This window comes from Ovis aries, chromosome 13, assembly GCF_016772045.2.
Source record: "Ovis aries strain OAR_USU_Benz2616 breed Rambouillet chromosome 13, ARS-UI_Ramb_v3.0, whole genome shotgun sequence".
Lineage (NCBI taxonomy): Eukaryota > Metazoa > Chordata > Mammalia > Artiodactyla > Bovidae > Ovis > Ovis aries.
Window position 1 is genome coordinate 59,195,213 of NC_056066.1, and position 14,945 is coordinate 59,210,157.

At 43.6% G+C, this 14,945-nt stretch overlaps 1 protein-coding gene across 2 annotated transcripts; it reads right to left on the reverse strand.

The window, feature by feature from the left end:
• Nucleotides 1-2,305: 2,305 nt before the first annotated feature.
• On the reverse strand, nt 2,306-14,746 carry CSTF1 (cleavage stimulation factor subunit 1). 2 transcript variants are annotated; one of them, XM_042229943.1, is made up of 7 exons: nt 14,666-14,746; nt 14,007-14,124; nt 10,833-11,033; nt 9,154-9,431; nt 8,853-9,050; nt 7,098-7,488; nt 2,306-4,506 (listed from the first exon to the last, which is right to left on the reverse strand). In XM_042229943.1, the coding sequence occupies exons 3-7, from the start codon at nt 10,999-11,001 to the stop codon at nt 4,247-4,249; spliced, it is 1,296 nt and encodes a 431-aa protein (XP_042085877.1). In that variant the 5' UTR covers nt 11,002-11,033; nt 14,007-14,124; nt 14,666-14,746; the 3' UTR covers nt 2,306-4,246. The 2 variants fall into 2 exon arrangements, with proteins under 2 accessions (XP_042085877.1, XP_004014498.2); XM_004014449.5 differs by lacking the exon at nt 14,007-14,124.
• Nucleotides 14,747-14,945: the final 199 nt, after the last annotated feature.

Below are 14,945 nucleotides of genomic sequence, written 5' to 3' on the forward strand. Positions count from 1 at the left end.
GACAAGAGGTGCTGCTGCTGCTGCTGCTAAGTCACTTCAGTCGTGTCCGACTCTGTGCGACCCCATAGACGGCAGCCCACCAGGCTCCCCCATCCCTGGGATTCTCCAGGCAAGAACACTGGAGTGGGTTGCCATTTCCTTCTCCAATGCATGAAACGAAAAGTGAAAGTGAAGTCGCTCAGTCATGTCTGACTCTTAGCGACCCCATGGACTGCAGCCTACCAGGCTCCTCCGTCCATGGGATTTTCCAGGCAAGAGTACTGGAGTGGGTTGCCATCGCCCTCTCCAGACAAGAGGTATGAAAGCTACGAAAATGCTGAAAGTTTTACTCAAGTTATTTTGTTGTTGTTGTTCAAATCTACTTGGTTACTTTTAAAGTCTCTTGATCCTTGACCCCATTTTATTGTTTTAGTTTTTCAGACGTATTCTACACAATACTTACCTATCACGCACCTGCTAATTCCACTGTCTGACTCGTTTCTGCCGATTCTCACCACCATGGCTGTTTCTTACACTCGAGAACACGTGATGATCTTTTTTAAAAGATTCATTTACTTGTATTTTTGGTTGCACTGGGCTTTCATTGCTGCGCATGGGCTTGCTCTGGTTGCAAGTGGGAGCCGCTCTCCAGCTGCGGTGTGTGGTCTTCTCATCGCAGTGGTTTCTCTTGTGGAACACGGGCTCTAGGCACTTGGGCTTCAGTAGCTGCGATGTGCTCTAGGCACATGGGCTTAGTTGCCCCACGGCATGTGGGATCTCCCTGGACCAGGGATCGAACCCAAGTCTCCTCCATTGGCAGGCGGATTCCTTACCACTGAGACACCAGGGAAGCCCCTGAAGACGATTCTTAGAGTTTCTCTGGGACAAGTTATTGAGGCCTGGGGCTAAGATGTGCTCTTATGAAGAGCAGCAGTCCCCAACCTTTTTGGCATCAGGGATGGGTTTCATGGAAGACAATTTTTCTATGAACTGGGGTGGGGGAGGGGGACGGTTTCAGGATGATTCAAGTGCATTACATTTATTGTACACTTTATTATTATTACATCAGCTCCACCTCAGATTAGGCATTAGATCCTTGAGTTTGGGGACCCCAGCTGTACAGAGGTGCTAGCCTGACACTCCACTACCAGCTAGAGCTGCTTTAAATTCTCAGCTTGAAACCACAGAGGTTTTTCTAAACCACTAAGCGGTGTGACTTGCTCTAGCCTTGCTCAAGAAGCCAACAGCTTGTGGATGGGGGATTCTCAACAGCCTTCCCCGGTGTCAACACCACAGACCTTCTTCCACAAACCTGAGCCAGTGCTGTAGGTGGGATTCCTTTCTGAGGTGGGAATTTTGTCAACATCACCTTTTAGCTGGTGGGGGGAAGCACCTTTTGGGTTCTGGGTTTTCTTTCTGGGTCTTGATCAAAGTTCCTACCTTGTGAAGACTCAACAGCTCAAGGAGTCTAGGCTAAAAGGGACTACCAAAGTCCATGGTGTTACCAGCAGCTATCACTATCAGTGCTCTGGATGTGGGCTGTGTGGTGGGGTCTGCCTCAGGAACTCCCATACTCTCTTGCGAGCTCAGCTATCTACATAGTGATTAAAAACGAAATCTGTTCAGGTTTGTAGTGAGAGGGGTTCTTGGAGGATCCTGGCCCGCTATTTCTTTCAAAAGCAGAAGTTTCCCCCCAGAATTCAGTGTCTTCTCCCTCCCCCAACTCTGTTTATATCATGATGTGTTTTTTAAAAAGGAGCTTCACTGATGGAAGTGCACGTTGGGGATGATTTTGATAAGCTCTCCAATCACAGAAAAGGAAACTATTGCCTGGAAGAGAAATGATTTCCCTTAATCGAGCTGAGACTTGGGATTCCCCCCAACAATCTCTTCTTTTGGGTGGCTCAGTGCCTGCCAATGCAGGAAACTTGGGTTTGATCCCTGGGTCGGGAAGATCCCCTGGAGAAGGAAATGGCAACCCACTCCATGGACAGAGGAGCCTGGCGGACTACAGTCCATGGGGTCCCAAAGAGTTGGGCATGACTAAGCAACTGAGAATGCAGGCATGCATGCAAGGGAAACCAAAACTTAAAGACGATAGATAGATTTCTCTGAATGATCTAAAGGAACAGATTATACTCAAAATTTTAAAATCACAGAAGAGCAAAGATACACATCTACAGGTCGTTAAGTCTGGTTTCCAGAACAAAACACTAAAGAAACCGAGAGAAATATCAATCCAAACTCACAATGGCTGTTGAAGACCTTATGTTGTAACACAGAAACATGCAAGAGAATGCCCCCCCCAAAATGAACTAGCTTTAAATGATCATTATATATAAAAAGTTTATTTTAGAAATCACATATCTTTAAAAAAAATAACATTGAAGTTTTAAGTTCTGACCTTGACTGAATGTTACTCACCCTCTGCATGTCAGGGTGCTCTGTGGTATAATTGACGATGTGAGGAAACCAAGTCCCTTTACACTAGTTCGAAACATGAATGTGAGTTTTAAAAGAAGAAAAATTTTAAAAAGAAGTTATTTTGGAAACACACATGGAAGCATCTTGATCTTGTAAACAGAAATCCTGAAACTACAGACACACTGCTGAGACTATTTCAAAAGCTGAAAAAAAGTAGGCATTATCATTTCAATTCATGAACGTTAAAAAGGTCCAATGGAACCAGTATCAAGAGTGTAGTGTGCTTATCCCAATGCATCTCAGAGAGAAGCAGCAGAAAAGTTAGACCTCAACTTAACCGTTTTGAAGGCTGAAAGTCGCAAAATGTGGGTAGTTTTGGTTGCTAATTTCTTGGGTAGAACTGGTTATCCTTTATCCTAGTCAGCAGGTTTCTTTCAGTCTTATAAAAACGGCACCCACAGATGGCCAAGCTCAAATGTTGGAGAATCAAGACACAAAATAAATTTAAACTCACTATGGACCCAAAAATATAGCTCTTTGGAAACCTGAACTATAACCTGTGACTTAACATGAAAACGGTTTTATAAATCAAAGAGTTAAAATGATCCTTAAGGATGACGTCTAAAGCAGAAGTTTTAAACAGTAAACTTCAGAAGACTATAAATTAATTTCTATAACATAAAACAATTAGTCTATTTAGTATTTTTATCAAATGATCCCAGACTGTATTTCTAGGTACTCCTACTCAGATCATGAGGTATCTGTATTGGGGGATAATGATAAACCAGAACATCTATCTGGTAAGAGGAGCTCAGCGCTCTCTGATGAGGCTAGAATTGAATCCAGAGAAGTATTGTCGCTATATAAAAAATTCTAAGAATAAGAAAACCTGTAATATTTGGTTAATTGCAAAAAAAAAAAAAAAAAAAAGGGAAAAAATTCTGAGAACACTGCTGATGGGTGCATCCAAGATGAGCAGTCATGGTGCATGCTGCAGGGAACTGAAAGCTGAGATTGAAAATCACGTGAGGAGAAAGTCAACTGATAGAGATCATTCCTGATGATGAGCAACAGCTGACAGCAGTAGCCGGTTCGCCTACTTTTGATTAGCTCGACTACACTGTCAATGTTTCCCATCAAAGGGTAACAAGGTCATCTTACTGAAGATAAGCGTTTAGGTTGTGATAGGACTATGAGGGAAGTGTGCTGCGACACACACCTCCTACGAACCTTCAGAAAAAGCTGGCCACTCATTTCACTGAAGTGAAACGTGTGTTGACAGTAACGTTGCAGATCTGAGCTTTATTATCAGAATGACGTCATTTTAGGATAGAATTGATAGATTTTCTAAAATGAACTTAATATGGCATAAAACTCTTGATTCTCAGAGCTGTATGCCTATATACCTGCCGAAATGTATTTTGGAAATATACAAGGAGGATGCAGAACAGGCACAGAAGCTGACAAAAATATCCAGATGCACATTCCTCATGACAGATCCACGTGGGATCCAGAAAGCACTTTAATACCCTATCCTTCAAGTGATCAAGAGTCTAGAGAAAGCCAGTCCTGTATTTACAAAACTGATGAAAATCACACTGTAATAATCAGTGAGTGCAGAACAACCGCACAGATCTGTGTTCCCAACTTTTTCCACCATGATTCTCCATCAAGGTAAAAAAAGATTCTTTCATACAAATCCCAGAAGGATGTAGAGGTGGCAGCACAACTGCCGGAGATGGAGCGATGACTTACTACTGAGGCTGGTGACGGACAAGGAGGGGGGTTGGTGGAGAGGAGGGCAGAGTCCTCCAGAAAAGAACCCTGTGGAGCGCAGGCAGCTCTAGTCCGTGGTTGACCTCCGGTACCAAAACCGTGCCCGGAAGTCATCGCTGCAGGTCATGAAGCCGGGGTTGGTGGGCGAGTGCACGATGCAGCGCACGATGTTGTTGTGGCCCAGCGAGAGCAGGTTCCGGCGCTCGGCCGTGCGCGAGTCCCAGCAGCACAGGCTGATGGTCCTCTCGTCGGGCAGCAGCACGTAGTCCTCCGTGTGGTTGAAGACAGCCTGCGTCCGGTGCACCTGCCGCCCGCTCAAGCCAGCGCCTGTGTAGAGACCGAGAGGTTAGGGGCCTGGGTGCCAAGGCCAGCTTTCCAAGTCCACACCTAGAACTCAGACAACAGTTCTACTTTTGTTATCAGCTGGACTGATATAAACACAGTATTAATCGCTGAAGTGATACACATTTACTGTTCAATTTTGGAAACTCTTAAAAACATCTTAAAAAGAAAAAGAATATACAAGTGGTGCCACATTATCTTAACTTCATGTTGGGTACACTTACTTCTCCATGCTTTCTTCCTAGCTGCAAAGTATCCCACTGTTTGGAAGCACCATTACTTAATGATCCTTTTCTTGCCACGCGTTTAGTTTGTATCCAATAGGGATACTGTGATAAACATCCTTGGTGGAGAAAACGTTATTTCTTTGGGATTAAATGCCCAGCACTAGAAGCCCTGGGATGTATGAGCAGCCTCTCTCCAGAAGGAAGTTTTATGCTTTTTAATGACCATGAATAAAAAACCGTATTTTATGCTTAAAGTATTACATGAACTATTACCCCCCGCCCCCAGAAATCTGATAACCTTACACCCAGGGTTAACATTTTGATGAGCAACTTTTCTAAATATCTCTGTGCACTGTACACTCATTTCTAATTTATGTTTAAGTCAGAGCTACTACATGTGGTGGAGACCTACAAAGAGGGGAATACAGCTCAATGGGTAAAAATACACTGTGGTGTTGGATCTGGACTCAGTACTTATTCTGGACATGACCCTGAACAAATGACTTAACATTCCCTAGGCCTCATCTGTTCTGTGGGGATAATCAGAGTACCTGTCCTCAGGATGCTGTGGGGATTAACAGGAGGTGTGATGTCCAGTCCACTTGGCAGGCTCAGTGTTCAACAAACATTACTATGAGTGTGTGTGCATGCTTCCCAAGACTCTTCTTAAATTTCTAACAGTGGTTATAGCAGCTCAAAAATATATGTGTATTTAAATTTTTGATCTATGACACCAAGTTGCCCTTCAGAAATATTTTACCAATCGATATTCCTAACAGTATGTGATTTCCCAAAATGTTAATTGATACTAGATAATACCAATCTTTTAAATTTCTAAAATCTAATGAGCAAGAAAAGGATACTTCCATTTTTGTTTCTTAGGTTTTTGGTGAAGTTGGCCATCTTTTCTTGGGTTCACTGACCAATATTTGACATGTTTACTACCTACGCTATGGATATTTTCTCCGAAGTCCAGCATTTTAATTTTGTTTACAGCGTTTTAAATTAACTTCTAATATCAAAATGTCTAGTATTTACTTGATAGTTTTCCCTTCTCCTTCATTATTTCAAGGGCCCTTTGAATTCTAACTAAACATTAAAACTGGAAAAACAGATCCAAAAGTGCTGACATGAAGGGGTCTTAAACTGTGAATGAGGAAAAAGGGGAATTTGCATATAAATTCAGTATAATCTCATTTAAAAACCAAATCCAAATTCTCCAGCAAAACCAACCAATCAACCACATATAACCACAAAAATGTTCCAAACATTCCTAAAACAAAAATGACTCCTCCATGCTACACCAGCTACAGTGGAAGCCGAGGAGGAAGCTGACTCTGGTCACCATGAGATAATCCTAAGGTAGGTTATGCTGCACCCTAGCGGCTCCCAGGTCACTAACTCTCATCTTCTCCACTTACTAGCACCGCAGGAAATCCCTTTTCTTTTGAGTTTTAAGTTCTGGTCACAGTAGTTTCAGTGTGTGACACAAACAGCTCACAACAGAGGAAACTAGCTGGTTTTCTACCAAACAGCCTTTTGATGCTACAAGGATCAAAAGGATGAAACACAATATTTTAACACTTACTATCAAGTAATTAAATCTGAACACTGTTAGGGATAGGATCCATTTAAATGGATCTCGTAAAAAGAGCTCTGGCACAACTGTTACAACCAGAGACCAATGTGAATTAATCAGAGAATCAGACTAACATCATCGCGTATTTATATAGGTCCAGAACACTTGGGGGAGAAGGCAATGGCACCCCATTCCAGTACTCTTGCATGGAAAATCCCATGGATGGAGGAGCCTGGTAGGCTGCAGTCCATGGGGTCGCTAAGAGTCAGACACGACTGAGCAACTTCACTTTCACTTTTATGCATTGGAGAAGGAAATGGCAACCCACTCCAGTGTTCTTGCCTGGAGAATTCCAGGGACGGGGGAGCCTGGTGGGCTGCCGTCTATGGGGTCGCACAGAGTCGGACACGACTGAAGTGACTTAGCAGAACACTTGGGGTTTCTTCCGGGGGCTCCCTCTCTTCAGGCACAAGGCAAGATCTTCTCTCTCACTCACTGAGGGTTTTCTCTGAACTATGTTCGTGTTTTTGTGGGCAATAGGCAGGCCGTGGGTATACAAATGAACCTCCAAACTCTCAAGTGTTACTTGCATGGAATCAGATCTAATTTTAGCTGTTAACATACTGAGATGAGCCAAGTTAAGAAACCATGGCTTCTACTTCCAACTCTGCCTCTTGTTTGATTCACATGGATTTATTGTGTGGATCTGTTTCGAGTTCTGGAAACTAAAACAGCTCAGAAACATGAATTGATATCAACCTCTTACATACCTGTGTATCTGACCAGCGTTCGTCCTGTTGATATTTCCCAAAGTTTAGCTACAGAGTCTTTTCCACTTGACAGAATGTATTTAGAATTTTTCGAAAAGATGGCAGAACAAACTTCCGCGCCATCATGTGCTTTCTCGAACGTTGTGATGCACCGATTTGAGACGCCATCCCATAATTTGATGCAGCCATCCTTGCTACCAGTCACGTACATATTGGCACTAGGATTGTAATTCACTGAACATATGGCATCAGTGTGCTGATCTTGAGGGTTGCAAGAGACAAAGCACTGAAATGTGTTGATGTCGTAAAGTCGAAGTGTCGGATGCTGAGTCCCCACAAGTATAAAGTCTCCAGAAGGATGAAAGGAGATGGAGCGTAACATTTCAGCCTCCTGTCAGGAGTGGGGGTGGGAGGTGGGGTGGGGGGGAGAAAAACCACTATTAAACCTAGAGGAGATGCACAGAATATCTGGCCAATGCAGAGAATCCATAAAACAATGACCAGATATTACACAGGCACGAGAAGAACAACGAACTTAACGAGAGAATCATTTAAACAAAGATTTCTGAAACTATTTACTGGTGAGGTTATTTCAAAGAACACAGAAGTGAGCTTCATTATTTTCAAATAAACAATGGGTGAACTCAAAATGGAATATTATCATTCTATGATACATCTGTGGAGCTTCCCTGGTGACTGAGACCATAAAGAATCTGCCTGCAACGCGGGAGACCCATGTTCAATCCCTGGGTCGGAAGATCTCCCAAAGAAGGGAATGGCAACCTACTCCAGCACTCTTGCCTTGAGAATTCCATGGATAGAGGACCCTGACGGGTTATATTTACAATCCATGGGGTTGCAAAGAAATGGACATGACTGAGAGACTAACACACACACAATATACAATTAGTGAATAAACAACTGTACTTTAAGAATAGCTCCTTAGGACTTCCCAGCAGACCAGTGGTTAAGACTCTGTGCTTCCACTCCAGGGGGCACAGATCTGATCCCTGGTCAGGGAACTAAGGCAATGGCACCCCACTCCAGTACTCTTGCCTGGAAAATCCCATAGACGGAGGAGCCTGGTAGGCTGCAGTCCATGGGGTCGCTAAGAGTTGGACACAACTGAGCAACTTCACTTTCACGCATTGGAGAGGGAAATGGCAACCCACTCCAGTGTTCTTGCCTGGAGAATCCCAGGGACGGGGGAGCCTAGTGGGCTGCCATCTATGGGGTCGCACAGAGTTGGACACGACTGAAGTGACTTAGCAGCAGCAGCAGGGAACTAAGATCCGCCCCCAAAGAATAGCTTCTTTGTCCCAGGGCTCCAAATATTGAGGTGGAAGCCACTACTAAAACACCAGAAGGTCTGAACTGCGTATTCAGAATAAGGCAACCAAATGTTGCTTTTTCAGCAAATACCTGAGTGTCTCAACTAAATAATTTTGTAATTCCCGTAAGCTACACTGTAGAGAAGTTGGTTATGTTTTGCCTTTAAGCAAGAATCTGCAACCTTTAAAGAGTGATGTGAGTTCTGAACCATCTCTCTGACCACAAGCTGTCCTGAGTGGCCAGAGGAAGCTGGCGCCTGACAGCACGAGCGCCGTGCCACCTGGGGCAGGCAATGCATCCTCCTTGTTGTTTACAGGACGACCACTGAGACAACTTTTAGAAAGAGAAGAGTCACACATCCACTCACTGTATTTAAGAAAAAAAAAAAAAAAAAAAAAAAGCTCCTTTCCAAACATTCCTCACCTGGATGTATTTGAAGGCTCTTTTTGCAGACGGTTTGGAATAATCAAATAATTTAAGAGTATAATCCCTTGAACCAGAGGCGAGGATCTGTTCTGTTGGGTGGAACGCGAGACACGTGACTTCATCCACGTGGTCGTAAAGAGTTCGAATCACTGGGTGGTTTTCCATGTTCTGCTGTGCAGTCTCGTTCATCATGACCTAGGCCGACAAGGAGAGAAGAGAAACTCTAAGTGTACTCACTCTCGTTCTTCCAAGAAGGGACAACAGAAGATAAACAGTAAGATGTGACTGGGATCTTCACCTCGATCGGCATGGCACTTTTGGCCAGCATTCTTTCTGTGTCTAGGATTTTTATGGACGCGTCAGCAGATCCAGTAGCTATTAGCTGCCCATCTCTACTATAGGTAGCTACGCGACAGGGTCCTTTGTGGGACGTGACGTAGCAGGTTTCATACTCTGATGCTTCTGGGGACATAGTCTGGACATCTGCATCAAACTCCAGGTCAATTCCTGTGCCAGGGGCAACTGTGTCTGACCGACCAATTGCATACTGAACTGCAGTGTCGTCATTTTCCATTCCTGAAAGCAGTAAAAATGAAGGGCATGGAAAAACATTATTTTAAAAGGACAAGGCAAAGTTCTCGATCCAAACTGGGAATGCTGTTTGCCAATGTCAATGTATTAGTTCTTCGAGCCACATGACACTTAATACTGTACAGAATTACGTATGTTGAGCTGGGGGCACACACAGTGACAAGACTGTGAGGCAATATGGGCTGTGGGAAGTTAGGCTCCACTAGGTGAAGTCCTCTCCCCAGATACTTGCCTCTGAAATGTTCTACTTTAACCACAACTATACAAGCTGAAAAAAAGCACTTCTGTAGTTAAATCGCTCACTTTTTCCTGTTCTGAATTTTAATATTTTGAATGTCGAGATCTATCATTAGCAGCTTTGAAGCTCATTAAGTCAGACATAGCGTTAGTAGTAGCACTAGTGAAACACCTTTGAAAAAGTGTTAAGCTATGAATAAAGTCAATCAAGAATATTCATTTTGAATTGAAAAATAACTTGACATTGTACAAACAATGTTGATTAGCATAGAAAAAATCAGAAATGCAGATGAACAAAAAAATAAACATAATCTTGTATGACATATCACCCAGAGATAATTACTGCTAACATGGTGATATGAATCCTTCTGAGCCTTTCTCCAAGCACATGGTTGTTTCATTTCTTAAAACAAAAATAAAACCACACCATATAACACGCTGGAACTTACTTGGTCATTTAACCATACAGAACAAACACCTGGTCAGTGTAATAAATGTTCATCCACATCACACTGTTGGACCCAATTTTATGGATCCAAGAACCTTTATAACCAATTCCATACTGCTGGGCATTTCAGTGGAAATCATTCTATTTCCCAAGGCTAATCTCACAATTTACATTGCCAAGTCAAAGGGTACAAACATGTATGGTAATTCTTATTGCTTCCTATGACACAGGCAAGCACCAGGATACACTGTTGAATAAGACAAGGTTCAAGGTTTTTATTAAACTTTCAGTTTTCTGGTGGGTGGTAGGATTGTGAGGGAAACGACAGTTCTAAACAATAAAGCAAAGTTCAGACAGTGATCCTGTAACGAGGGAAATAGGACTGTTGTTTCAGAGCAAATGGGGAAATATGGGGAAGATGTTCAAGTTATTTTAGAAGAGATGAGGAAGACTCTGAGATGACATTTGAGTTGAGATTTGAAGCAATAATAAACAGAACAGCAGAAAGCACCAGATAATTCGTATAAAATCCAGAGCCTAGAAAGAATCAGCTCAAAAACTTCACAATCTGGACTTTGTTTACTCCTCCAGTATCTAGCACTGTACTTGATACATACTAGCACTAAAATGAAAGGGCAATCATCTTGAAAAACATCTGAAACTGTCATGGGCTCAATGAAGAACTTCCATTCCCAAGTTACCAAGTTTGATGAGATGTAGGAGCTGCTCCGAGGGTGCACACACAGACTGAGGCTTGATTTCATTGATGAGGCCATTGGCAATGCTGATATAGCCATCATAGAGCAGCTGGCTAATGATCAGCTTGTAGAGCTGCTGACGGTCCTTCAAGCCCACTTTGGTTCTGTACATCTTGGAGAAGGGGAAGATAATTTTTCTGCCAGCTGTAAGAAGAGAAAACAGGTGACAATGAAGGGCAAAGGCAGGAGTAAACCACAGAAGCAACACAGGAATCTGGTCAGACTTTTCAGGGTTTAAATCCCAGCTCTACCAGCATTCTCTTTGGTTGGCAACTATGTTTCTCTGAGATCAGGGGCCTCAGCTCTCAAAAGGCAGCGAAGGTTAAACACGATAGGGCATGTAGATTCTTTTGTGCATAGTGGCATACAAACAGCTCAAAATATGTCAGACAACATTTACAACGAAATCTCTCTTCATCATTGTTTCTTTGCCAAATTAGCCACCTGCGACTTTAATTTTTCACTGCAATCCCCAGAATCTTCCATTTCTTCTGCTAATAAAACACTGGTAATGTTGTAATAGCTAAGAGAGCTGCTATTGTAGGATGCCCAGACATTACTGTTTCCACCAGCCTAAGCTGTTACATTTACTAAGGTCAGTTATGGTTATTCTTAAAACATCTTTTAAGACAATGGAGCTTGTTATGTTATATAATTACACAGTAAATCAAAACATAAGGGCAAAAAAGCTATCATGTAATAAAAACTAAGTCAAGTTGAATGCTTTGGAAAGCATTGCTTAATAAAATATTTGCTAACAGGATATGATGAAAACAACTACTTTAAAAAATGGAAAAATTGGAAGGACTGTGCACTTTGATTTACAAGTTCTCAATCTCAGAAAGCAAAAGAGAAAATTGTAAATAATTGTTGGTTTTTGAGTTTATGGGGGAAAAAAAAACAGAACTCCAACTGGTGAACATGATTAGATAATCTGATTACAAAAATCAACGTCTGTACATGTGTAGGTCCGTACAGACACCAGAGATGGGAAACAACAATAAATAAGTCATCGGCAGACAGGTGGCTGTGGCAGAGAAGAAAACTGACAGACAGACCACAGGAGAGAGAATATAAGAAGGGTGGTCAGCGGTCTATTAATACCAGTACCTCCTGGTACTGCTGCACTACACAGGGGTTAATTCTGAAAGTGGGAGATTGTAGTAAAGGGGTGGGGAACAATGTCTTTAACTACACAATGCCCTCTGGAGAATTACTGAGGCTACTGATCATAAGAACAGTTAACATTTACTGGGTGCTGACCAGGTTTCATCTCAAACCTCGACCACATCCTGTGAAAGAGGTCCAGTAATCTTGTTTACAGGTGAGGAGTGGATATAACCTGCCCAAGGTCTCAGAACTGGAAAGAATCAGGATTGGAATGTAGGTGGTTTGACTCTAGAGACTGTGTTGTTACTAACCACTGCTGGTACAATTCCTTAAAACCTTAATGATATTAATAAAGCTAGCTAAAATTCATTAGACATTCAGTATAGCATATAACAAGGTGGCACAGTGGTAAGGAACCCACCTGCCAGGTTGGATCCCGGAGTCGGGAAGATCCCCTAGAAGAGGAAATGGCAACCCACTCCAGTACTCCTGCCTGGGAAATCCCACTGACAGAGGAGCCTGGCAGGCTACAGTCCATGGGGTCACAAGAGACAGATGTGACTTGAGCATGCACGCCAAGCCACAGTACATAATACACATGGTGTAAGCAACAAATATGCATACCTCATTCAACCCTCATTTAATCTCATTTTCAGTTCAGTTCAGACACTCAGTCGTGTCCGACTTTTTGCAACCCCATGAATTGCAGCACGCCAGGCCTTCCTGTCCATCACCAACTCCCGGAGTTCATTCAGATTCACATTCATCAAGTCAGTGATGCCATCCAGCCATCTCATCCTCTGTCGTCCTCTTCTCCTCCTGCCCCCAATCCCTCCCAGCATCAAGGTCTTTTCCAATGAGTCAATTCTTCGCATGAGCTGGCTCAAGTATTGGAGTTTCAGCTTTGGCATCATTCCTTCCAAAGAAATCCCATGGCTGATCTCCTTGCAGTCCAAGGGACTCTCAAGAGTCTTCTCCAACACCACAGTTCAAACGCATCAATTCTTCGGCACTCAGCTTTCTTCACAGTCCAACTCTCACATCCATACATGACTACTGGAAAAACCATACCCTTGACTAGACGGACCTTAGTCGGCAAAGTAATATCTCTGCTTTTGAATATGCTATCTAGGTTGGTCATAACTTTTCTTCCAAGGAGTAAGCATCTTTTAATTTCATGGCTGCACTCACCATCTGCAGTGATTTTGGAGCCCCAAAAAATAAAGTTTGACGCTGTTTCCACTGTTTCCCCATCTATTTCCCATGAAGTGATGGGACCAGATACCATGATCTTCGTTTTCTGAATGTTGAGCTTTAAGCCAACTTTTTCACTCTTCACTTTTACTTTCATCAAGAGGGTTTTTAGTTCCTCTTCACTTTCTGCCATAAGGGTGGTGTCATCTGCATACCTGAGGTTATTGATATTTCTCCCGGCAATCTTGACTCCAGCTTATTTCTTCCAGTCCAGCGTTTCTCATGATGTACTCTGCATATACATTAAATAAGCAGGGTGACAATACACAGCCTTGACATACTCCTTTTCCTATTTGGAACCAGTCTGTTGTTCCATGTCCAGTTCTAACTGTTGCTTCCTTACCTGCATACAGATTTCTCAAGAGGCAGGTTAGGTGCTCTGGTATTCCCATCTCTCTCAGAATTTTCCAGTTTATTATGATCTGCACAGTCAAAGGCTTTGGCATAGTCAATAAAGCAGAAATAGATGTTTTTCTGGAACTCTCTTTCTTTTCCATGATCCAGCGGATGTTGGCAATTTGATCTCTGGTTCCTCTGTCTTCTCTAAAACCAGCTTGAATATCAGGAAGTTCACGGTTCATGTATTGCTGAAGCCTGGCTTGGAGAATTTTGAGCATTACTTTACTAGCATGTGAGATGACTGCAATTGTGCGGCAGTTTGAGCATTCTTTGGCATTGCCTTTCTTTGGGATTGGAATGAATGGAATCTCATTTTAGAGGTGGGCAACTGGAGGCCCAGAAAGGTTAACTCACCCAGGATTCAAGAGGTTGTAAACGGCGGAGCCTGGATCCTAACCCAAAGCCTGTGCTCTTACTGTGCTGCGCTGATGGAGGTTGAGCAAATACATGTAAATCCATTCTTGTGTAAACACTAGGACACAACAGAGAAGATGAAGCCGCTCAAAGAAATCAGTGAACACTGCAAGGATAATGTGGCTTTGTCATCCTGTCTCTTATGTTAGACACATCAACCGGCGTACCAAGAGATTAAAAAAGAAAAGAGAGGACGAACTCCGCTTAACTCCCATAGAACGTTCGCTCGCTGGGCTAGTAAGCAGGTAATTACCATCCCCAAATTGGCAGATGAAGGGGCTACAGCCCGAGGGCAGAAAGAGCCCAGTGCAGGACAAGTTGTACCAGGAGCTGGAAGGACCAGGGCGAGAACACAGACGCCCTCTCACCGAACGCTCCGCTAAGACCCCGACCTAGAGGCCAACGAAGCATGGAAGGGAGAGTGTGAGCAAGGCCATTAAGGAAAAGGAGGGACAGTGCAGGCCGAGCCCAGCAACTCAGGGCGCACGCCACCCCGCTCACTAATGACCCTTCCCGCCCCGCCCTGGTCCTCCCGATGGCTCCCCAAGGGTCCCAGCCGACCGCACCAGCACTCTCCACGCAACCCTGACTCCCCATACCCGCTGGTCCCGCTGTCTCCGTCTCCCGCTCTCTCCTGGAAAAATGGAGGCGCGAATCCTGCCCGATCAATCGCTCCGTGCGCACGTTCATTGCGCACGCGCAAAGGGCGTCGCGCCGAACGCTGCGCTATCGATCCGCACCCCTCAACTTGCTCCTGCCCTTCTCGCCATCTTACTTAGGGGCACGACCGAAAGACTCTCACCTCCTTCAACTTTATCTACTCCGCGACAACCCTGACGCCAAGGAACTGTTGCTTTACGGACAAATGTCAGATCCAGA